Consider the following 23,603-nt stretch of genomic DNA (forward strand, 5'->3'; position numbering starts at 1 on the left):
ATTCAAGGAGATTCAACACCGATATTTAGCAATTATTTCTTGAATTGCTTACATTAAATTTGGAAAACCTTGGCTGTGACTGTTTTCCATGTGGGAGTGGAATTACGAATGGAATTCTTTTGAGGAGATGATCAATTTTTATAAAATCGTAGCATGTGCATGACTCTGACAAGGCATTATTTCCCCACCCTTTGTTTTACTAATTTGGTATCAGACACATATGTGAAGAGCATTAGTGACTAATCTTTCATTTTCTAAAGTCAGGCCACATTTACTTCAGTTTCACTTGGAGAGATTTGAACACAGCCTCTGTTTCTGCACCATCTTTGATGTGAAGAAACTTGTTTGTTTGTTTTAATATTAGATTTAAATATTTTTTTCTGATTCAAGTGGAGGCTCAATGTTCAACTTGTACGCTGACGATGAAGATGAATCTGAGGAGTCTCCGTCTGGACAGCAGATATTAGAAAATTCAATCACTATGAACAAAATGAAACTTCTGAAGGCAAAGATGGAAAACATGAACCTCAGTAAAAAGGTAACTAGAGGGAAAGCTAATTACTGGTTAGATCTTGTACAGTAGATTTCTATCATTGCAGCTTCCTTTACTTGATTAACAAGACTGAGACTGCCAGGAGTCACTGTTCAACATATTTGATCTTAATGATCCCTTTCAGGTTGATTCTGTTGTGAAGACAATAAACTATAAAATTAACAAGATTAGCAACTGAAAGGCAATATTGAGGATAAAATTGGGAAAATCAATAAAAGAGGGAACGGATGTGGCCTGTAGGGTTTGATAGATCTGTATCCAGAGGAAACTAAATTATAAAATGAAATTAGGTCACAAGGGGAATGAGGAAATGATTCATTTGCTAAACATGAATGAAATAAATGGGACATTCGTTGTATTAAATCAGAATCAGGTTTGATATCACCAGTGTATGTCGTGAAATTTGTTTAGTGGCAAGAGCACAGTATAGGCATAAAAATTACTAAAAGTTACAAAACATAAATGTCAGCAAGCTTTCATAGGCACACACTCATCCACACAGGTTTTAATGAAGTTGGTAACAACTACAGCATACTCATTCAGATTCTTAGATGAATCCCTGAATATGGTCCAGTCCACCGATTCAAAACAGCCCTGTAAGCGCTCCTGTGCTTCCCTTGTCCATACCTTCTTGCTCCTTCCTACTGGTACTGCAGTCTTCAGTCTCTGCCAATACTCAAGGAGTAGAAGTACAACCAGGTGATCAGATTTCTGAAGTGTGCGCATGGAATAGCACAGTAAGCACTCTTGATGGTGGTGTGACATTTGTCCAGCGTTTTCTTTCCTTTGGTAGTACAGGTGATTTGTCGATAGTTATTTAGCGACCTTTTCAGGCTGGCATGGTTATTATATTATAAAAGAGGAATAGTGAAGTAATGTTCATGGGTTCTTGGACCTTTCCGAAATCTGATGCTGGAGTGAAAGCAGGTCTTCCTAAAACATTGAGTGTGGGTTTTCAGGCTCCTGTACCTCCTCCCTGATGGTAGTAATGAGAAGAGGGCATGTCCCAGATTGTGACCATCCTTAATGATGGAAGTTGCCATGGTCCTGGTTGAGTTTACAATCCTCTGCAGTCTCTTTCGATACTGTGCATTGGATGCAGTGGTGATATAACCAGTCAGAAATCTCTCCACGATACATCTGTAGAAAGTTGCTAATCTTTGGTGACTTGCCAAATCTCCTCAAGTTCCTAATGAAGTGTAGCCGCTGGCCTACCTTCTTCATGATTGCCTCAGTGGATTGGACCCAGGGTAGATCTTCTGAGATGTTGACGCCCAGGAACTTGAAGTTGCTCACCCCTTTCCACAGCTGACCCTTCAATGACGTCCGATGTATGTTCTCCTGACTTCTCCTCCTGAAGTCTACAATTCCTTGATTTTGCTAATATTGAGTGCACGGTTGTCGTTTGCGACACCACTCAACCTATCTCACTCCTGTACACCACCTTAACAGTGATATCATTGGCACATTTATAGAAGGCATTGTGCCTAGCTACACAGTCATAATTGTAGAGAGAGTAGACCAGTGAGTGAAGCATGCATCCTTGAGCTGTACTTTTATTAATTGTCAGTGAAGAAGATCCTTGTTGTCTGTGGCCTCCTGATGAGGAAGTCAACAATACAATTGCAGAGGGAGCTATGGAGGCCCAGGTTTTGAAGCTTGTTGATTAGTATTGAGGGGATGATGGTTTTGAATGCTGTAATTGATAAACCTAACGCATGTATTGTCAGAAGCTCCAAAACCGAGTGGAGAGCTAGTGAGATTGCATCTGCTGTAGACCTGTTGTGCTAGGTAAATTGCAGCCTTGATTTGGGATTAAATTGTCCTATAAGAGTGGTGCCTGTATTAAATCTGGCATATGTATTGTTCAGATGCTGCAAAGCTGAGTGGAGAGCTAGTGAGATTGCGTCTGCTATAGACCTGTTGCGCTAGGCAAATTGCAGCCCTTGATTTGTTATTAAATTGTCCTTTAAGTGTCATGTCTGAAGTAGCAGCATTACAATTGATCATTGTCAAGATGTCTAAGCAGTAGCTGGAGGTCGGAATATATTTTTTATAAATCAAGCTTCGGTTTGCCCTTGCTAGATATGCAAATTGCTCCTTCGGCTGGGTTGTTATGCAATCTTCAAAGATAGGATCACACTTTCTCCTACTCAGTTTGGGGGACATTAGAAACAACTACTGCTCTAGACAAGGCTACTTAACCCAGCAGTGAAGTTCAGTTTTCTGTAGATGACATCATCTTCAGGAGAAGGCTGAGAAAAATATTGTTTCCCATTTGAGTCATCATGTTTTGAACTGCAATGGATTAGAAAAGCCGTTATGGAAAGTAAATATCCATCTTGGAGGGTATTGGATTTGAATACCTTGGTTTGGCAAGTAAACCAGTCTAACCTTTCACATGAACATTTCAATATTTGTAGCTTAAAAAAAAACTTGAAGGAGCAGTTCATAAAAATGAAAAATTAATCATCAGTGTTAAAATAATAATGATGCTGGATTTTGGAAAATACCAAGGATAACTCTTATAGTATTTGTATAACTCCTTCATAAAATTATTGAATATTCTTCCCAACTTTGTGTCATCTACAAATGCTTTAAAAGTGCTGTAATTACCTTCAGTGATCAGTCTGTCCATAAATTGAGAATAATGTTATTCAGCTATTTTGAGTGAATGTAAAACTTGAGGTGTAGGTAGCTCTGCTATAACACAATACCCACATTTCTAAGAAGCACCTCATTATAGAAAGTTGCGTTTAGCAGAACAGGCGGTTATTGTCCTCAAAGTACAGATTTAAACAGGTTTTCCTGATTGTGATTGTGCTATGACATTGCAGCCTATATAATGCAAGTAACGTTTCCTCATTCCTCAACAGTGTTATATCTAATTGGTGTTATGCAGAACTACCTGTATTCACAAAAATAATGATCTTGTACACAAGCTGCGTGCCCTTCAATAAAGAATTGTCATTTCACTTTTTTTAAATAAATGCTTTTAGTTGGTATTTTAACATTTTAAAACACTGCCTACCTACATCAAATACTTCCAGATTGTTGGAAATTAATCAGGTTATCTAAAGAACATTAGATGAATACTTGAGGGAAAGTATTTTCTGTCTGCAGAAAAGGAACAGGAAGTAACAAGGGACATGACAAACCAAATGGCCTGCTTTTATACATACAGATCCACTATATTGCCAAAATCCCCCCTTTGTTGACTTCCCAAGATTGAGACTGATTAACAAGGATTTCTATTCTGACAATTCTCTTTGCTTCTTTGTGCCAATTTAATATCCTCCTTCTGAACACTGCCAGATCCTGTTGACCGTGTATTTCTATTCTACTCGGGGAAGGCAAATGAGATGCTATTGGTTAGGGTAGAAAATGAGTTACAGAAAGATGAGTAGTGGGCTGAAGGGTAGCTGTTATCAATGGCAGAAAATGGGGTAGTGGATGCTCACAATTTCAATTTAGCAATATTTTTATATTTATGGATGACATTACATTGGGCACATTCAATACTGTAACAAATTACAAAACAGTAATAATCTTGCAAAAGGGTTGAGCAATTGGCAAATTTAACATATGAAATGTTGCATTTTGGTATGGAAAAATATAAAGATCACTTTATGGAAAGTCAAACTCTTATGTTGTAATAATGTTTATTTCCTCCTGATTTTTTTGTGTCCATGAATATCGATTTCTCTAATTTGCGGTGATTTTCCTCTCCTTTTACTTGTCTGTCACCTCTTCTGGTGCCCTTCCTCCTTCCCTTTTTCCCAATGTCCACTCTCATCTGTTATCAGATTCCTTCTTCTAAGTCCTTTATCTTTTCTACTTATCTCTCAGTTTCTCACTTCATCTTCCTCCCCCATCTATCTGGCTTTACCTATCACCTTCTAGGCTGGACCCCTCCCCCTCCCCACCTCTTTCTGGCTTCTTCCCTTCCTTTTAGTCGTGACGAAGGGCTCAGCCTGAAACATTGCCTGTTTATTAATTTCCATAGATGCTGGTTGACCTGCTGAGTTCCTCCAACATTTTGTAGGTGTGTTACTCTGGATTCCCAGCATCTGCTGAATCTTTTGTGTTTTTAATCTACAGTTTCTGTTTCCTTGCTGTGTATTCAAATTCCCGTGATTATTGCAGGCATTTAAAACTTAAAAGTTCATACCTGGTTGGTAGCACTAAATATGCTACACAGGCTGTCATCTCTCACTTCAGTTTTAGGAGGCAGAATTCATTGCACAATACATTCTACGTTCAAAGCTAGTGACTGAAATGTGGGCATGAATTTACAGTCAATTTAACTCATTTTTATTAATAGTTCTTTTCACTTTAATTTTACTCGTATACTTATATTTGGGAGTTTTATTTTCCTGCTCCTTTATGCCCTTGGTTCAGTTTGTACTGTGGTCTCTTTTTCTGCTCTGTTTATACAATGGATTTCCCCTCCATTTCTTGTGGATCCCACCCCATCTTAGTTTTTCGCTACCTCCCTATTAATCTCTTTGGCTAAGCCGCTAGTGCAATTTGCTGCAGCCTTCTGGGACAATAACCTCCTGTCCTATACTGTAAAAATGCCCAGGACTAGGATCCTATCTGGAATTAACCTTTTATGTCACATGTCAGTCCTCTCTCTCATGAGCCTTGCTTTCTCTGATTTGTAACTTTCTCGATCAAATGGAGCCCTCCCTAATGTTTTGGATGCCCCTAACCTGCACTCTTTGACATAATTACTGAAGGCAGTGAGATTTCCTTCAGGAATGGTAACCAAGACAAAACCACCTCAAGTTACATCAATTGCTAATTGATAGTCAATTTAAATGGAGTTGTTTTGTTTTTGCTCCTTGCTGTTGATAAGATAAAAGTAAATTAAAATAACAAGGAATGAGTAGTTTGGCTAATGGAAATATTTCCATAGAGTAGAACTCTTAAACAGTGGAAGTAGTACAAGCTGAGGAAAAGGCTACAAGCACAATTTTTAAAATCCTGTGGGTAATCACCTGAAATTTACAAAAAAGTGAGTCATGAGCTTGTTTTCCTTTGTGTGCACTATCTACAATTTCAATCTATTCCTGTTTTTTTTATTTGCTTAAGTAAATATATTTTGAAATTGTTTAAAATCTTCAAGTTTCCTATAAGTCTAACTGACAGAGTTGTTCCTTTTTGCAAACTGGAAAACACTGCCTTCAAAGTGTTATTCAATGTTGTTGGTATAATGGCAGGCAGATCTTCTGTTTTTTCACTGATTTCAACATTGGTCTGTCTTAGTAAGTGAATCAAGAACATAATTTTAAATATGTTGTAAACAAGCATTATAGTTATATAAAAATTTCAGTTGTGTCCTAATTAATACTTGAGGAAAATATTTTCTTCACTGATTTATTTTAACTTCATTTTCTGTGTTTTTTTTTGCAAAAGCCCAAGAAAATTGCCAAGGTGAAGCCAAGGCCTCCCACAGCACCCAGACCAACGAGTAGTTCAATTACTGCTGCTCGTCATCGCCTTTTCCGTGTTCTCCCTCACAACACGCTGCCCCTCAATCATACACTGTATCTACCTCCTGTTGATCAGCATCCAGCTTTTTCCTACCAAAATGTGTTGAGTCCCAATTTTGCTTCTGGTATCAGCTTGGCCCCATCATCTTCCAGTGGTTTCCTGTTAAAGGACGATGAAATTGCCGACCTGACTCCTTTGCTTCAGAGTGCTATTCCATCACCAGGCAGAATTCTGCAGGAAGAATTGAAAACCCCACGGCAGCAGATGCTTCCTTCACTTGCTCCTCAGGACTATAGGGATGCTCCAACAATTTGTACAGATTTTGTAACGGACTGTACAGCAGGTGGCTCAGGACTAAAATCCACAGATAATGAAGTGACCCTTTCAGAAGAAAGAAGAGTACCTGACGATTCTGCAAACGACCTTGCCTTGTCCATAGATGCTGATCGTGCAGAAGAGGCCAAGTTACTGAATGAAATTGAACTTAAAACTTCCCTGAGTGAACAGGCCAAGGAAGAGTCTAAGACTCCAGAAAATGATGTTATGGAACCAAATATTATTAGACCCATTTTTCCAAATCCACTAGGATGTGTTCCAATGGAATCTGGGAAATCAAGTTTTGCTGAGTTACTTCCAAAAGATAAAGTAATGCCATCCACCAGATACCCTGCAGCAGTCACTCATAATTCCTTAATTACTCTTGCATCTCAAAGACCCCAGAAGACTTTTGACATAAATAACCTAACGTCTCCTGTTTCACAACAGCTGCTACACTTGTTTCGGGATAGTGATAGTTTTCCTAGTGTTTCCCTGTCAAAGGGAAACAGGTTTCGAGGACTTAAACTAGATTCTCCTGGAAAGAAAACTGATAACATTTCTCAAACTGAGATGACCGAGATGGTAAACAAAGCAATGATGGAGCCTTTGGACTCTACAAAAAATCTTGGCACATTTGCTTCGCTGGCTCGAAGCACATCCAGAGAGAGTATGCAGAGTAATTGTGGGGCAGGCAGACAGTGGCTGTCTGGTATTGCACTACCAGCTAGCATTCAGAATTTTCAGGAAGAGATTTTTGGAGGCATTGCATCACCAGATCGTGTTTCAAATGCATTTGTTGTAAGTGAATTTCACTTTTAAAATTAGTTTAAGTGAATGTGGCTGTTTTACTGCAGTAAAAAAAAGGACACAGGTTGACGTAAGTTTGTACTTCCAAATTCCTGTACAATGGTAACACAAACACAAGGGCAATTTGGCAAAAGATTCCAGTTATTCTGTGCTGCTCCTGCAGTACCAAAGTCTACCTGTGTCCATCTATAAAAATGGATTTCTATGATATTTTTTGGGGAATTTAATCAGGTGAGTTTGCATGGTCTACCAAGGGATCTTAAGAAGTGCACTGCATGATATCCCTGACTTTGTTGTAATCTGACATCATCAGTATACACTTATTGATAGTATAAGATGCATGTTGTGTCTTCTCCAGGTGGTTAGGATAATATGTACCAAGTTTTGTCTAGTAAGTATCATTTTTGTAATTCAACTTTGCTTTAATGAACCTTTTCACTGCAGTGTTTATTCTACCAATTTCTTTAAATATTTCCCGCTTATTTTTGACCATTTTATGGAGAAATAGTTTTAAACTTTTTAATTCTGTTTAGACCCCTCTAATTTTATACATGTTAGTGCTGTTTTCCCACTATTCCAAAGGAAACAGCCACAGCTTATCCCTTCTTTCCTGACAGCTACAAATTTCCAACTCTGGTGGTCTCCTTGAATCCTCTCCAAGACAGTGTAACCATGTCTTTCCTGCATCTTGCTGAGCAGAGCAGATTGCAGTATTCAAACTGGCCTAAGCAGTATCATATGCAGCTCAAGCACGCATGCAGAGCTCGTTGGCGCTGCTTCCTGCACGCATGCAGAGCTCGTTGACTTTATTAACTTTGCCTCCAACTTTCACCCTGCCCTCAAGTTTACCTGGTCCATTTCCGACACCTCCCTCCCCTTTCTAGATCTTTCTGTCTCTGTCTCTGGAGATAACTTATCCACTGATGTCTACTACAAGCCTACTGACTCTCACAGCTATCTGGACTATTCCTCTTCTCACCCTGTCTCTTGCAAAAACGCCATCCCCTTCTCGCAATTCCTCCGTCTCCGCCGCATCTGCTCTCAGGATGAGGCTTTTCAATCTAGGACAAGGGAGATGTCTTCCTTTTTTAAAGAAAGGGGCTTCCCTTCCTCCACTATCAACTCAGCTTTTAAACGCATCTCCCGCATTTCACGTACATCTGCTCTCACTCCATCCTCCCGCCACCCCACTAGAAATAGGGTTCCCCTGGTCCTCACCTACCACCCCACCAGCCTCCGGGTCCAACATATTATTCTCCGTAACTTCCGCCACCTCCAACGGGATCCCACCACTAAGCACATCTTCCCCCCCCCCCCCACCCCTGCATTTCGCAGGGATCGCTCCCTACGCGACTCCCTTGTCCATTCGTCCCCCCCATCCCTCCCCACTGATCTCCCTCCTGGCACTTATCCGTGTAAGTGGAACAAGTGCTACACATACCCTTACACTTCCTCCCTTACCATCATTCAGGGCCCCAAACAGTCCTTCCAGGTGAGGCCACACTTCACCTGTGAGTCGGCTGGGGTGATATACTGTGTCCGGTGCTCCCGATGTGGCCTTTTATATATTGGCGAGACCTGACGCAGACAGGGAGACCGCTTTGCTAAACACCTACGCTCTGTCTGCCAGAGAAAGCAGGATCTCCCAGTGGCCACACATTTTAATTCCACATCCCATTCCCATTCTGACATGTCTATCCATGGCCTCCTCTACTGTAAAGATGAAGCCACACTCAGGTTGGAGGAACAACACCTTATATTCCGTCTGGGTAGCCTCCAACCTGATGGCATGAACATCGACTTCTCTAGCTTCCGCTAATGCCCCACCTCCCCCTCGTACCCCATCTGTTACTTATTTTTATACACACATTCTTTCTCTCACTCTCCTTTTTCTCCCTGTGTCCCTCTGAATATACCCCTTGCCCATCCTCTGGGTCCCCCCCCGCACCCTGTCTTTCTTCCCGGGCCTCCTGTCCCATGATCCTCTCGTATCCCCTTTTGCCTATCACCTGTCCAGCTCTAGCTCCATCCTTCCCCCTCCTGTCTTCTCCTGTCATTTTGGATCTCCCCCTCTCCCTCCAACTTACAAATCCCTTACTCACTGTTCCTTCAGTTATTCCTGACGAAGGGTCTCGGCCTGAAACGTCGACTGCACCTCTTCCTAGAGATGCTGCCTGGCCTGCTGCGTTCACCAGCAACTTTTATGTGTGTTGCTTGAATTTCCAGCATCTGCAGAATTCCTGTTATTTCCAGTACCCTCATCTCTTTACATTTAGGACTAGCAGAGGAAATTATTCCATGTACTTTTTCAGCCATTTAACTAGTGTTGACTTAGTCTGCTGCATCTGAGCAGAGTCCTGCCTTTTTCCAGAGTTGCATTTCTCTCCATGTCTCAATTTTCTCTCTCAATTCCTTTCTCTCTCAATATCCTGCTATGTTATTGTGTGTTCCTTTATTATGATGCACCTCCAATGCAATACTTCACTCTTCTCTGGATCCTGTTTACTACTTTTCTGCCCAGCAAACCAGATCATTGCTCTCTTCTCATTGTCTAATGCTTTCTTCCTCACTGTCATTTCCAATTTTTGCATTACGAGCAAACTTCTTTTATTGTCTCTTCTCCCTTCAATTAAGTCTAAGTTATTAATATATATCACAAGTAACATGACTTTAAGTACTGAGCACTGTAGAACTTCACTGATGACAGTCTTGTGGTCGTGCAAATACCAATACCCCTTAATGACAACTGGAAATGCTCAGCAGTCAGGCTGAAGTTGCTGTCTGAGGATTTCAGCAATTTTAGTTTATATTTCACTATTTTAGCATTCAGCATCTTTTGCCTTTTTAATTATCATTACCTTGTACTTGTTAAAACTGAGCCAATTTGGGTTTAATTTGCCTTTCTTTGGAATATTGTATGCAGATCTGGTTGCCACGCTACAGGAAGGATGTGATTGCACCTCAGACAGATTCACCTGCATGTTGCCTAAATTGGAGCATATTTCATTATAAGGAGAGATTACACTGACTGATTTTCTTTATTCCAGAATGGAAAAGGCTGAAGAAGGGTCCTGATTAAGCTATACAATGTTTTAAGTTGCTAAGCAAAGATATTCAGTAGTCATTTCCACAATTTTGATTGTGGTGGTGAAGTAATAGCAAAGTATTCCTGATTAAGAATTGGTGACAAGAATTTTCTTAGTTTAAAATAAATCTGTATCAAATTAGTGAGATTGGATTTCCTGCACTCCAAAGGCATGAGGACTATTGCTAATCAGCCCCTGCCTTTCCAAATGTACACATATCCTATTCCTCAGAATGTTCTCCCAGTAATTTCCCTACCAGTGATGTAAGGCTTGCTGGCTTATAATTACCTGGTTTAATCTTGCTGCCCTTCTTAATTAAGGAACTACCTTATCAATTCTCTGGTTCCTCACCTGTGGCTAAAATCTCTGTAAGAGACTTAGCAATTTCCTCACTTTTCATGGCACCTGGGATTGATTTCCTTCGGCCCTAGGGATTTACTGACACTGGTGTGCTCCAGGACATGTAATACATCCTCAATATTATCATGCACCAGAATATCAGCATGTCACTCCCTGAACTTGCTACATTTCGCCCACATCAAAGCTTTACACTCAAAGTACTCCTTTGGTTCCCAAAGGCATCTACTCTTTCCCAGGCTCCCCTCTTGCTCTGAATATATTTATAAGAGTATGTGGGATACTCTGTAATCTTTCCTGTCAAGAATATTTAATTAAGTTCTCTTCTATAACCTCTATTTTCACTGAGGCACATGCCCGATTGTTTTTGCCTCTATCTGTTTTGCTCTTTTTCTTGATCAAGCCTTTCAGTATCTTTTCTCATCTAAAGCTGTCTAATCTTTCCATCTTTGCCTTTCATTTTTACCAGAACATAGTGGCCCTGAAGTCTTTTTAAAAAGACACCTAACTGTCAGATGTAATTTTACCAGCAAGCGTTTGTTGCCAGTTTACTTGCAATGAGCCTTCCGTTATGTCATTAAAATCAGCCTTCCTCCAGTTTTGGGCCTTAACTTGTGGACCAACCTTTTCCCTTTTCATAACAACCCTGAAGCTTGTAGTCCCATCGACACCTGCCCAGATTCATTTCCTAAGGTTGAGTACAGTCCCAACTCTTGTAGAACTATTTACTAGTTGTCTGAAAATACTCTTTTGGAGGATGGTTACTTACAAACATCCTTTCCTTCTATCATTTTCACTCTTGATTTTTATTTATTTCCCTTTATTTGGATTTAACTTTGACTTGTAATTTGAGCTTACTTCCTTGCCACCCCGGCTCTATTTCTTTTCCTAGACTTTAATGAACGGAAAAGACTGTAGCCCTGTAATCGACTAAGGTCTTAACCTCAAGCTGTTATCTGCTCTCACTTCCATTAATTTGTTGATCAGAATCTTTTTTAAGAGTTGACAAGTGAGGGGGAAGTAGGTGCTGAGAAGTAGCTCATTCCAATAAAATCTGGATTGATGTATCATTAGGGTGAAGGTCAGAATCCTCTTTCATATGTTGAATGAATTATATTATTGTTGTGAACACTTCCAATTATTTATTTACCTTTGTACCTTATTTGTCCTTGCGAAAATTTTCTAAAGTTATAATAGCATGTCTTCTACCCTAAAACAATGTTAAGAGGGACAAGAAATAGTTAACTTTTAAGTGATTGCAAATCATTGTATCTTCACACCATCTGACCCTGGTGTTTAATTTTCCGGTGTATAAAGGGTACAATACTTTCTCTCCTTCCAGTCTCCCCTTGGACTTTGTGCAAATGGCAGACCAACAACAATGGGGAGGCGAATAGGTAAGCAAATAGGTAGCCTAATAAGGTGATGCAATTTTGATATTTTTTAATGTGTAGTTTTGTATCTCTTCTCCGACCTTATCTTTCTCTTTATTAAACATTTAGCTGTAGTCAATCTTAACCGCCTAGCATTACCTGTTCTTAAATTTGTTTTAATGTTTTAGTTCACTTTTAATTCAGCTGGTACAGTAGCAAGTCAAGGAAGCTACAATTTGACGGATGCTGGTTTTTTTAACCATATACTGTTTATTTGACTTGTTAAAGAATAATAAGAGTGAATTGTACATTTAATTTTTCTTGAGGCTGAAATTCCAGCCTTGTCTATCATAGTTGTCGATTTACATGGGTCAGTTGAAAGTTAAAATGAATTCTGTTTTCAGTATCCACTCTACTTACTACCCATTCCCCTCCAACAAGACTATGTTCCCATAATAACTGTTCACATAATATATAGATCATTTTGATCATATCAGTGACCACTTACCAAAGCAAAGTGGAATGTAGATTTCGAAGGAACAAAAGATAGAAGCCTCCATTTAAATAAATCTCAAAAGATGGAGACAAAAGGGTTGTCTAAAATAATAAAATGGTTGTAACACTTTTAACATCAATGCCTAGTTTGATCTCAAATGTGTGATGATTTGGGTTAAATTGCAGTAAATGTTGATAAAGCATTTTCCAGGTTAGTTATTAATCATTTGAAATATAATTTATATGTGTTATAGCTTCCAAACTGGTTAGGCTTGGGGATTAACATAAAAAAGGGTATTTCACCATCTGGATAAATCCATACTCTTAAGCATCTGTTTTATTCTTTTATTACTGCTTCAGAGCTGTGGAGAAAGATTTTTAAAAATGCAGCTCTGGAATTGCCTCTTTTCAGAACCACTTCCTGTATTGTCACTGCATATGTAGTCTTTTCTTCCATTTAGAGTGGAGTTAGTACTTCCAAAGCTACAACTATTAAGATCGATTAAGCTGTTAAAATATAATTTACAAAAATTAACAAATTTTAGAACGTGTGTTTATTTGAATTTTAAGAGAATGTAAATTTCCTGAAACCTCTTGCGCTTCCTCCTCGTGCTTACTCCTGACTGACGTGAATGAGACACTGCATCTGAGCCAGACATTCAATCTGCAGAATTTCTAGCTTAAACTTGGAAAACATAGCATTTTGGGACTCAGCCATTGGTCTGCAGAAAGAGTCCAAGGTCAAAGTGCTGTTTTAAAAAAAAACGGCAGCAGTGAGGACTTTTTTGAGAAGTTCAGAGTTTTCATGTTTGTCTTAAGTGGTCCCTTAAAATAATTTGGGGTTGTCAATGCCTCAACTCTGCAAACAAATGTGCATTACTGGAATAGAATTTATTCCACTTAAGAAACAACCAGTGTAGTGATTTGAGAAAAATCTATTCAAATTTTACCCTACAGTTAGTTTGAAGTGAGCAAATGGAATTTGTTTTATTTTTGTGTAGAATACTTTATATTGAGTGACAATCTACCATTAAGAATGAAAGGAAGATTTTTAGAAAAGTCACTTTCTAAGAGTCATTGTCTACCTTGAATATTTCACGGGGAATTGTTTTCAGCATCTCCCTGTACATAACTCAAAACAGACACGTACATGCAAATTGCCGGGTGAACTCAGTGAGTCATGCAGCATATAGGAGGGAAGTTAACTGTCGAGGGTTTCTCATCAGTACTGGTAGTATTGTTCTCTTGTCATTCATCTCTGAACAGTTTGTGCCTTATTTGATTTCTCAGTAATATTTCAGTGTAAACAATGTTACCTCTTTTGTTTCTTGAAATGTCATTAGGTACATCAGACACCCCTACACATCATTTTCCACCGGTAAAGGCTCCAACCCAGACAAAAAAGAAAACTACCAAGCACTGCTTTCTTTGTGGGAAGAAAACTGGATTGGCGACCAGCTACGAGTGCAGGTTAGTATTATTTTTGTTCTGGTGAAATGCTGAGGTAGACATGTCTTTCAAGGGCATAATTGGTTGTGGTACACTTTCCTAAACTGGAAATATGGCATTTGTTCTTTTCCAGTCTTGGGCAGTTGGAATCAAGAATTCCCATGTTAAAACATTAAAATAAAGACCACAACAGGCCAGTTGAAAATGAAAGACCAGATATAAATTCTAGATATGTATCTTTGAAAGTGTCATAACTTTACCATTTAAACCTTTAATTTACAGTTTAGAATTTGCAATTTTCTTTTTTACCTACCAAAATTATTCATTTAAATCTAAATAAGGAAAAACTCAATGAATATTCAAGTCACTGTTTCATTTCCCAAATATTGAAATTTTAATTCATGCAATGCAAATTAGGGGTTTTACAGGCAGTAATTTCAAAGCATTGAAAATGTTGGGCAGAATATTCTTGGGAGAGATGAGGTTCCTAATTGTATTTCAGTTTATTGCTTGTAATTTTAAATGGACATAGGGGTTTTGGTTGATGTGCTTGCAATGTAGGTACTGTTTTCAGTGAGTATCCTTTGAATGTGGTGGGATTGATGTTATTGAATAGATTATATCATGAAACACACATCAAAGTTGCTGGTGAACGCAGCAGGCCAGGCAGCATCTATAGGAAGAGGCGCAGTCGACGTTTCAGGCCGAGACCCTTCGTCAGGGACGAAGGGTCTCGGCCTGAAACGTCGACTGCGCCTCTTCCTATAGATGCTGCCTGGCCTGCTGCGTTCACCAGCAACTTTGATGTGTGTTGCTTGAATTTCCAGCATCTGCAGAATTCCTGTTGTTTGAGATTATATCATGAAATGTTTACAGTCAAAATTTTGTTTTGTAGATATTTTTGTCTTTCATGACGTGAATGGTGAAGAGAGAGGGAAAAAATGATGCTTCTATTTCAGATATAATGTGAAATTGCTTAGGGCAGCAAAAGGCAATAATCGTTGGCCATTTACTCTCACCTCAAAAAATGTCCATTAGTTAGTTTTAAGTACTTTATTTAGGGATAGATAGCTGTTTCAGCTCAGTACACCTTATTAGGATAAACTAAATACAAGAACTAAGCAAGTAATACCTTATTAATACTCGGTTATGTATTTTGCACACGTTCCTAATTCCTTTTAAACTATCCTGGTCATTGTGTATTGTAGAATGCCAAGCTGGTATGGATGCTGTGAACAGAATAAGAAGTTCAGGCATCTTCAGTAGTAAACTGTCTCAGCTCAAATACCACAGTTCAGCTGGAGTGCCCTTTGAGGGCACAAACTTGTTTTGAGATACCTTGTGCAGAATGCTATTTCCTTTCCCACACTTTATCCTTGCCTTCATAAGTTATTGTGTGTTATGTGTACTACTGTGTTTTACATGTTGTTTTGGGGAAATGTTGTCTTGTATATGTTGTCTTGTTTACATGGTTATATACATTAGATACATGTAAATAAATAAATGACAATAAATTTGACTTGACTTGCCAATCTGAAGTGTGTGTATGCAGTTGCCAAATGAAAGAGTGATTTTATGCTGATCCCAGCCTCAGTATTGATTGGATATTTAAATCTACAGGGCGTTGTATACCAGTGGAAGAAGGTATTAATATGCCTGGTCTCATCGACCTGCACCAGTACCATAGCCCTCCATACCCCTCTCATCCATGTACCTATCCAAATTTCTCAAATGTTGAAATCGACCCCACATTCACCACCTGTACTGGCAGCTTGTTCCATACTGCCACCACCTTCTAAGTGAAAAAGTTCCTCTTAAACATTTCACCTTTCACCCTTAACCCATCTAGTTGTAGTCTCACCTAACCTCAGTGGGGTGGGGGGGGGGGGTGAAGCCTGCCTGCATTTAACCTATCTATAATTTTGTACACCTTTTCCAAATCTTCTACGTTCTAGGGAATAAAGTCGCAACCTATTCAATCTTCCCTGTAACCTGGGTCCTCAAAACCCAGCAAAATTTTTCTGCATGCTTTCAATTTTATTTACATGTTTCCTGTAGGTAAGTGATCAAATCTTTATACATAATACTCCAAATTAGGCCTCATCAACATCTTAGACAATTACAACATAATATCCCAACTTCTGTACTCTATACATTGATTTATGAAGGCTAATGTGCCAAGAGCTTTTTTTTTACGATCCTATCTACCTGTTACACCGCTTTCAAGAAATTATGGATCTGTATTTCCAGATCCTTCTGTTCTATCGCACTCCACAGTGTCCTACCAGTCACTGTGCAAAACCTACCCTGGTTGGTCCTCCCAAAATGCTACACCTCGTGCTTGTCTGCATTAAATTCCATCTGCCATTTTTTTTTCAGCTGGTGCAGATCTGGCCTTAAGCTATAATAGGCTTCCTCACTGTCAACTGGTTTGTTGCAGTGTATTGCTCCACACTCGTGCCTTTCCTAAGGCATTTCATCTCCCTGAATTTGCAGTGTCATTTTAGTAATATTTCAAATAATGCTCTGATTTATTAATGATATTTAATGGGCCTTGTATTGGAGAAAATAATTGCAAATATTGAGAGCACTCTAATATTGGTTGAAAGCTTCTGTTGGCTGTTTTATTAATAGCATCACTTAAAACCTGAAACAAGGAGTAAGAAAATGGTTCTCATTGCTCTTTACTGACCCCTGCCCTACCTCCAAAACTATACAGTCGGCCCTCCTTATCCGCAAGTTCCGCATGCGCGAATTCAACCAACCGCGAATCGAGAAAACCTGGAAGTGCTCTTCCAGCACTACTCATTGTTCGAACATGTACAAACTTCTTTTTCTTGTCATTATTCCCTAAACAATGCAGTATAACAACTATTTTACATAGCATTTACATTGTATTAGGTATTATAAATAATCTAGAGATGACTTGAAGTATACGGGAGGATGTGCGTAGGTTATCGTGGATCGGGATTGAAAAAAAAATGGAAGTTCTCTTACTGAGTAAGTCGGAACAGGTACATCCGGTATTATTTAGCGTCAGTTAGTCAAACGTTTGTCTTAGTATATAGTATATATTTTACCTTTCTATGCATATAAAACACTTAAGAAACGTATGTTTCAGCGCCGGGCTCGGGAACGGAAATTCCCGAGTTCAATCCAGTGACAGACCATTCCCGAGCGCGCTCTCCATCCATGCCAGGTTAATGTGGAGGATCAAAAACTCAATAATAAAACAACTGCGTTGCTCAGTAATAATTGTAGCTTTCATTGGGGTAGGGCCTTTCTCACTTTAAAATTGTTCCAATCATTGACCGACTGTAGCCTAATGCTTTTCCAATGACCAATGGTGTTTCACCTCTTTCTGATCGCTTTATTATTTCCACTTTATTTTAAATCGTGATTGTAATTATTTTCATGAACAGAAACACTGCGGATTCAGAGCTCTGCCACCGGGTCCTAATGTCCACCACAGTGAAACAGGTTAAATAAGGTCCGGGGTTCCGCTGGGTCCTCAGGTCCACCGCATTTGGACAGGTTGAATAAGGGACTTGAGCATCCGCGTTTTTTGGTATCCACGAGGGGTTCCAGAACCAATCCCTCGCGGATAAGGAGGGCCGACTGTACTCAGTTCCCTTGTGTCTTAAGACTCTGTTTCACATTGAGTGAGTACAAAAAGATATGGTCTATTTGAAGCTTTAGTACAGTATTAACAGTAGTGTGTATTTTGTATATCACTTGTGGAATCTTCCTAATTGTTTTTCAAGTAAAGCAATCAAATATTCATAAATGTGTACTTCAAGATTAAAATGAATACAGATTGCTTGAGCACTAAATTGTGTTCCTCAAATTGTAGGTGTGGAAACAATTTTTGCGCAACTCATCGCTATGCTGAGACTCATGAATGTACATATGACTACAAGACGGTGGGAAGAAAATATTTGCAAGAGACCAACCCTGTCATCAGTGCACCAAAGCTTCCAAAAATCTGATCCACGTAATTTTGTGTAACCTGTCAGACTGTGCAGAAAGAACTAAATATTTAACCATTTTGCGTAATTTTGACATTGATCTTGGAAAGACAAAATTGCCAATCAGAAGCACATAATTGATGCTTGGTATTTATGTATTATGTGAACACTATTGTGGGTTTTTAGTTTGCATAATTCTTTTAGTAAATTGTCAGTGTGGAAAAAGAAATGAAATTTCCCGAAGATTTGCGCGGTGGGTTCGGTTTCAAATGAATGCAGATGTTTTTGTTAATTTTGTATTTGGTGCAGATAATGCTTCACTAGCAAATCTTGCAAGAATGCACTTTATTAAAATCCTGTCACTACTGTTTGACTGAAATAAATCCCAAGGGAGGACTTTTTTTTGAAAAAGATGGCATGTGCATTAGATCTTTGTAATATAACATTTTAAGTACGTGTCTATTTTAACATTGCAAGTTCTTGTTAAAGGTATATTTATTTCATGCTGAAAAATTTGCGCCTCTGCTGCTTCTACAGATGTTGACACCATTGATAGCTGGATTCAGTGACAACTGTACTTGGCTCCCATACTGGGTTGGTTGTGCAATATCTCTTCAGTTGTTTAAAAAATTCAAGTTTTATGCACTGTATAAAGATTATTGATCACCTTACTGGAAACATGTTCTGAGGTAATTTTAAAATTTGTTCTTCTGTCTTTATGACTGGTCCTCAGAAATTATCCTCTGCCTAATTCTTTGCTTCTGTTACATATCTCACATTTTGGCAAAGTGAATCTTTTTTGTAATCTCAGTTTTTTAAATACAAGACTACACATTTTTTTTTTGCAAATAAAAGTTAGTGCTGTTAACAAGATTTGAATAAAAATTGAATAATTTGCACCTATAATTTTTCTAATGTGCAGACAGCATCTAGCCAATATTAAACTAATTTATATTAAAACATTGGTATTTTGGCATTTGTACTGTAATGGTATCTTGTACTCTATTTAATTGCTTGATCAGTCCACCCTATTTATAATTGAACACTGCAGGCGAGAGGTAATCACCAGAGATTTGTAGTCTTTGCCCTCTCATAATGAAATCCATAACTGGTTCAAGAAGGAGGCGGTTAATGTGTGACCTATTATTCTTTAAGTTTGGCCTTTAGATCATGGTGTAATTTTAAATTGCTGTGATAACTATTATTTCAACACAATGTGTAAAATTTTGTAAGTTGTATTTGTAGTGCCTTTTTATCAATTTTAATGTTATCCTGAGCATTATATTCATAGCATGAAACAATATTTGCATTAAACAGGGATGTTTTGTGTTTAATTGCACCATTTAAATGGTTTTATAACAATGCATAACTTGATCATTCTGTAGCCACAATGTGTTTCTTTCTCCCCTACAACACCTAATCCAGCAATTACCTGTTTACTTTTCTTTTCTCCCCCGCTCTTTCTTTCTTACCCACTGATCCTGTGAGCCTCTAGATCTGGTGATGACTGAGGCATTCTGTGATTCACATCATCTATGTTATAAATCTTGTCTTTTTGATTTAACTTTCTGACTTTGGTAAGGCAGAATCTATGGTTTAAAAACTATTTTGATGATCCTCAGATACCCACCAGTTGATTGGCATGTGGGTAGGAAACATGGAAATCTGATTTTGTATGTATCACTTGGTCACAAACAGTTGCAGCCATTATTTTGAAAGTGGATTTAAGATACTGGCTGTCGCTTGAGATCAGTCATCTCCAAGAAACTGCCAACTATCAATGAGCTTTGAAGAGAACCATCTCCAACCAATGTCTCTGAATCAGCTTGGCAGCAGACAAGTTTCCTGACAGTCGTTCAGCTTCCTTATGGATTATTTTCACTGTACTTGTCATCAGTTTCTACCTGGCCTTAGATTCTATTAGGCTTGATGCTTAATTTTGGGTGGATGCATTCTTATGGTTAGCCACAGAACACAGCAAGCATACCAATGCTGGTTACTAACATGGAGAAACATTCCAAAAGGACAAGAGCAGATGCTGAGCTGAGATATTAACGCAAATGCTCCTATTGCAACATTTTCCAAGGGCTTCCTGTTACCCAGCCTATACACAGCTGTTCCATTAAACTAGATTAATAGAATGGGAAGGGTAGATTTAAGACGGCCCTGGTGAAGCACAGCAACAATTTGCTGGTAGTCAGCAAAGCTATAAATTACTATTTTAATCACATTTTTTCTCAGATACAATCATTGCCATCAATAGCCTGGAACTTCCCTTTGGGAATATGACCCGGCATTCTTACGGCGCAAACTGAAGTCTCGAAGCTGTAGGCCAGTTGTGGCGTGGTGGTTGCGAGTGGAATCGCGACAATGGAGTGCAGATCCGAGTGGAGAATGAGCCAATGTTTGGCCATTCCTAGAGCGGACGGAGGCGATTCGATGTGGCAGAACCAAGGCAAAATTGAGGCAGCGCAGCTTGGGAAGACCCAAGATATGACCAATTTAAGCACCAGGCTGAAGTGGAAAGGCTGGGTACAGGCCCGAGAGCTATTGACCTGGGGTTTGGCTGATTCGAGTGCCAGACCAGATTGAAAAGGACAGTTTGTTTGGGCCAGAGGTGAGGAACAGGCCAGTGGTCAGCTTGCTGCTCCATGAGGTTTACTTGTCTCTGCGCTGAACTGAAGTTATGGCCTGCAATTAATGGGGTTCGGAATCAGCTGTGGGCTCACTTCTGTGAACTTCAGTTCTGAATGTTATTTGCTGTTTGCACGATTTGTGTTTTTTTTTGCACGTTAGGTGTTTGACGGTTTTATTTAAAAAAGTGGGTTCTATTGGCTTTCTTTGTTTTGTGGCTGCCTGTAAGGAGATGAATCTTGGGTTGTTTATAGTATACATACTTTGATAATAAGTGTACTTTGAACTTTGAAATTGATTCATGAAAGTGTCTTGTCGAAGATGGTGCACTTTGCATACGTGCTATTGGCTGTTCTTCCAAATGGTCACTCAGGAGCTTCATCATGATGACAGTTGTCTGTGGGAAGAATTGTAGGTATGATTTGGAAACTTGGCACTGGAATGAAGCTGTGTAGTAATGTGGCTGTTTCCTGTGGGGACACAGTGGGGAAAAATAAACAAAGCCCTCAACTGTTTCTACACCAAACAGTCAGGATGGAATTGAGATGCTCTAACAACTACACTGTAGTTGCAGTGTTACACATTCCACTCTTCCCACAATTCGAGGGTGGACGCTGCACGCCACAAGAATTTGCCAGTATTAACCTCTGAGTGCAAGGAAATATAATTTGGGTAGAGAGATATAAAAGAAAGCAACTGTTTGCTTCACCGTCCAATTTCCTAAGAATGGCTTCTTGCCTATCAAGATATTTTCATGACCCATTTCTATTTCTTTCTGTAATGTTTCATTATACTTAGCTTGTGTTTTCAGTCCCAGAAGATCTTAAAATCTGCTCCCAGCGTACATAACTCTGCATTTGGAGTGCTAATTCAATAAATCTATTACTTAATTATTAACACTAAAATGCACGAACAAGCTACATCTTAAAATAAAATGCTTTCAAGGTAAGATGGCTCACCTTGGCTTTCTTGCTTCCTGTTTTGGATCTTTGTCTCAACTGTATAATCAATAACTTGAAAAGAATGTGTAGCAGAAATTTGCAGTGCTTAAAGGGAAAGAGAATTGGAGAGTTTGTTCAACACACTAGTGCACACTTGTAGTACACCAGTGGCTGTCTTCCTTCTGTGCTCTGGAATGCTATTGTTAGTGAATGTTGTAAAAAGTTTTTATTTAAGCAAAGGAAGATTGATTTTTCTTGATGCTGAATAACGGTAGCAATTAGATGGGAGACCATGAAATGGTGCAGAACTTCTTTACTGCTCCATGATACACACTGTAATATGGCAAGCCACGTGTGAATTCCTGCTTGTATGTGTATTTCCTCTTGTTTCCAGGGTTACTGCATCTATGCACGTAATGTCACTTTTCTTTCATCAACAGGATGACAGTGTCACTAACGTGAGTAACTTTTCTTTTCCATTAGGCATCCTGTGCCTGTAAATCTTTTTAGTTGGGTCATGTCTGTCCCCTGTTTTCCAGGGGCTGGTTCCAGCAGACAGCATGTTGTCTACATGTGGAAAGAACCAGCATGGGAAGTTGTCACTCCATAATGAGGATTGAATTTAGATTGATTTATTGAGTACAACACAGAATAGACCCTCCTGGCCTTCAGGTCACACTGCCTAGCACTCTACTGATTTAATCTGAGCTTAATCATAATACAATTTACAATGGCCAATTAAACTACCAACCAGTACGTCTTTGGTCTGAAAGAGGAAACCAGAGCACCCAGCGGAAACCCTTGCGGTCACGGGGAGAACGTACAAACTCCTTATAGGCGGTGGTGGGAATTGATTTGTACTGTAAAGCATTGTGACTACCACTACACCACCACACCACCCCACTGGTGTTTTTTTTTTACAAAAACTGGCATTTAGACAGCAACTTTCACGCCCAAGTAAACCCAAGCATCTATCGAATTAAGTTGTGTAGAAATCTGTGAACCATTAAATGCGGAGTATACACAAGAGATGTTGCTGGTGCTGCAAATCCACAACAACACGCAAAATGCTGGAGGAACTCAGCAGGTCTGACAGCATCTATGGAAATGAATAAGCAGTTGGCGTTTTGGGCTGAGACCCTTCATCAGGACTGGAAAGGGAAGAAGCCAAAAGAGGGGGAGGGAGGGGAGGAGGACAAACTAGGCTAGGTGTTAGGTGAAGCCAGGTGGGTGGGGGAGGGGGGTGGATAAGATGAGAGACGTGAAAGGAATCTGATAGGAGAGGGGAGTGGACTATGGGAGAAAGGGAAGGAGGAAGGACAGAAGTGGATACAGTAGGATGGCACTAACAGATTTGCAGGTGAAGTGTTGCTTCACCTGTTTGGGGCTTGAATGGAAGCGAAGGAGAAGATGACTGGGCAGATGTAGCACTTCTACCACTTGCAGGGGTAAGTGCGGTGAGGGAGATTAGTGGGGATTGATGAAAGGACAAGGATCTCTTCAGAGGGAGCGATCCCTACGAAGAGTGGGGGGAGGTGTTGCTGGGGTCTCATTGGCAGAAGTTATGGAGAATGATGTGCTGAATACACAGGCTCATGGGGTGGTAGGTAAGGCCAAGAGGAACTCCATCCCTGTTAATGGGGTGAGGGCGGATGTCCGAGAAATAGAGGAGATGTGTGTGAGGGCAGTATCAATGGCGGAGGAAGAGAAACCTTGTTCTTTGAGGAAGGACATCTCTAATGTCCTGGACAGGAAAGCCTCATCCTGGGAACAGATATGGTGGAGACAAAGGAATGGCATTTTTACAGGAGACAGGTTGGGAAGAAGTATAATCAAGATGCCTGTGGGAGTCAGACATGGAGAAAGAGAAGTCCAAAATAGTTGAAGTAAATTTAAGGCCAAGGTAGAAGTTGCAGGTGAAATTGATGAAAGTGTATAGATTCTATTTTAGAACCATGTGTCCCAAGCCAGCAGAGGGGCATGTTTCTGAATCAATTGTTTGTATTGTATGACATATTTTTGTATGTAAAGACTGACTAAAACTAACAAAGTGTTTCAAAATTTTAAACTCTGATTACATTGCTGATTTGCATTTGACAAGTGATATTAAAGAATGTCAGCTC

At 39.4% G+C, this 23,603-nt stretch overlaps 1 protein-coding gene across 2 annotated transcripts in view; it reads left to right on the plus strand.

The window, feature by feature from the left end:
• Positions 1 to 19,948, plus strand: part of zfand4 (zinc finger, AN1-type domain 4) — a 52,748-nt gene extending 32,800 nt beyond the window's left edge. Inside the window, exons 6-10 of one of the 2 annotated variants that reach the window (XM_063070748.1) lie at positions 391 to 538; positions 5,975 to 7,168; positions 11,963 to 12,017; positions 13,832 to 13,958; positions 17,791 to 19,948. In XM_063070748.1, the coding sequence (XP_062926818.1) occupies positions 391 to 538; positions 5,975 to 7,168; positions 11,963 to 12,017; positions 13,832 to 13,958; positions 17,791 to 17,926 (1,660 nt within the window). In that variant the 3' untranslated portion in view covers positions 17,927 to 19,948. The remainder of the gene's footprint in view (positions 1 to 390; positions 539 to 5,974; positions 7,169 to 11,962; positions 12,018 to 13,831; positions 13,959 to 17,790) is intronic. The other variant, XM_063070747.1, reaches the window with a different exon arrangement.
• The last annotated feature ends 3,655 nt before the right edge of the window (positions 19,949 to 23,603 follow it).

This window comes from Mobula hypostoma, chromosome 18 (genome assembly GCF_963921235.1).
Source record: "Mobula hypostoma chromosome 18, sMobHyp1.1, whole genome shotgun sequence".
In the NCBI taxonomy this organism is placed as follows: Eukaryota; Metazoa; Chordata; class Chondrichthyes; order Myliobatiformes; family Myliobatidae; genus Mobula; species Mobula hypostoma.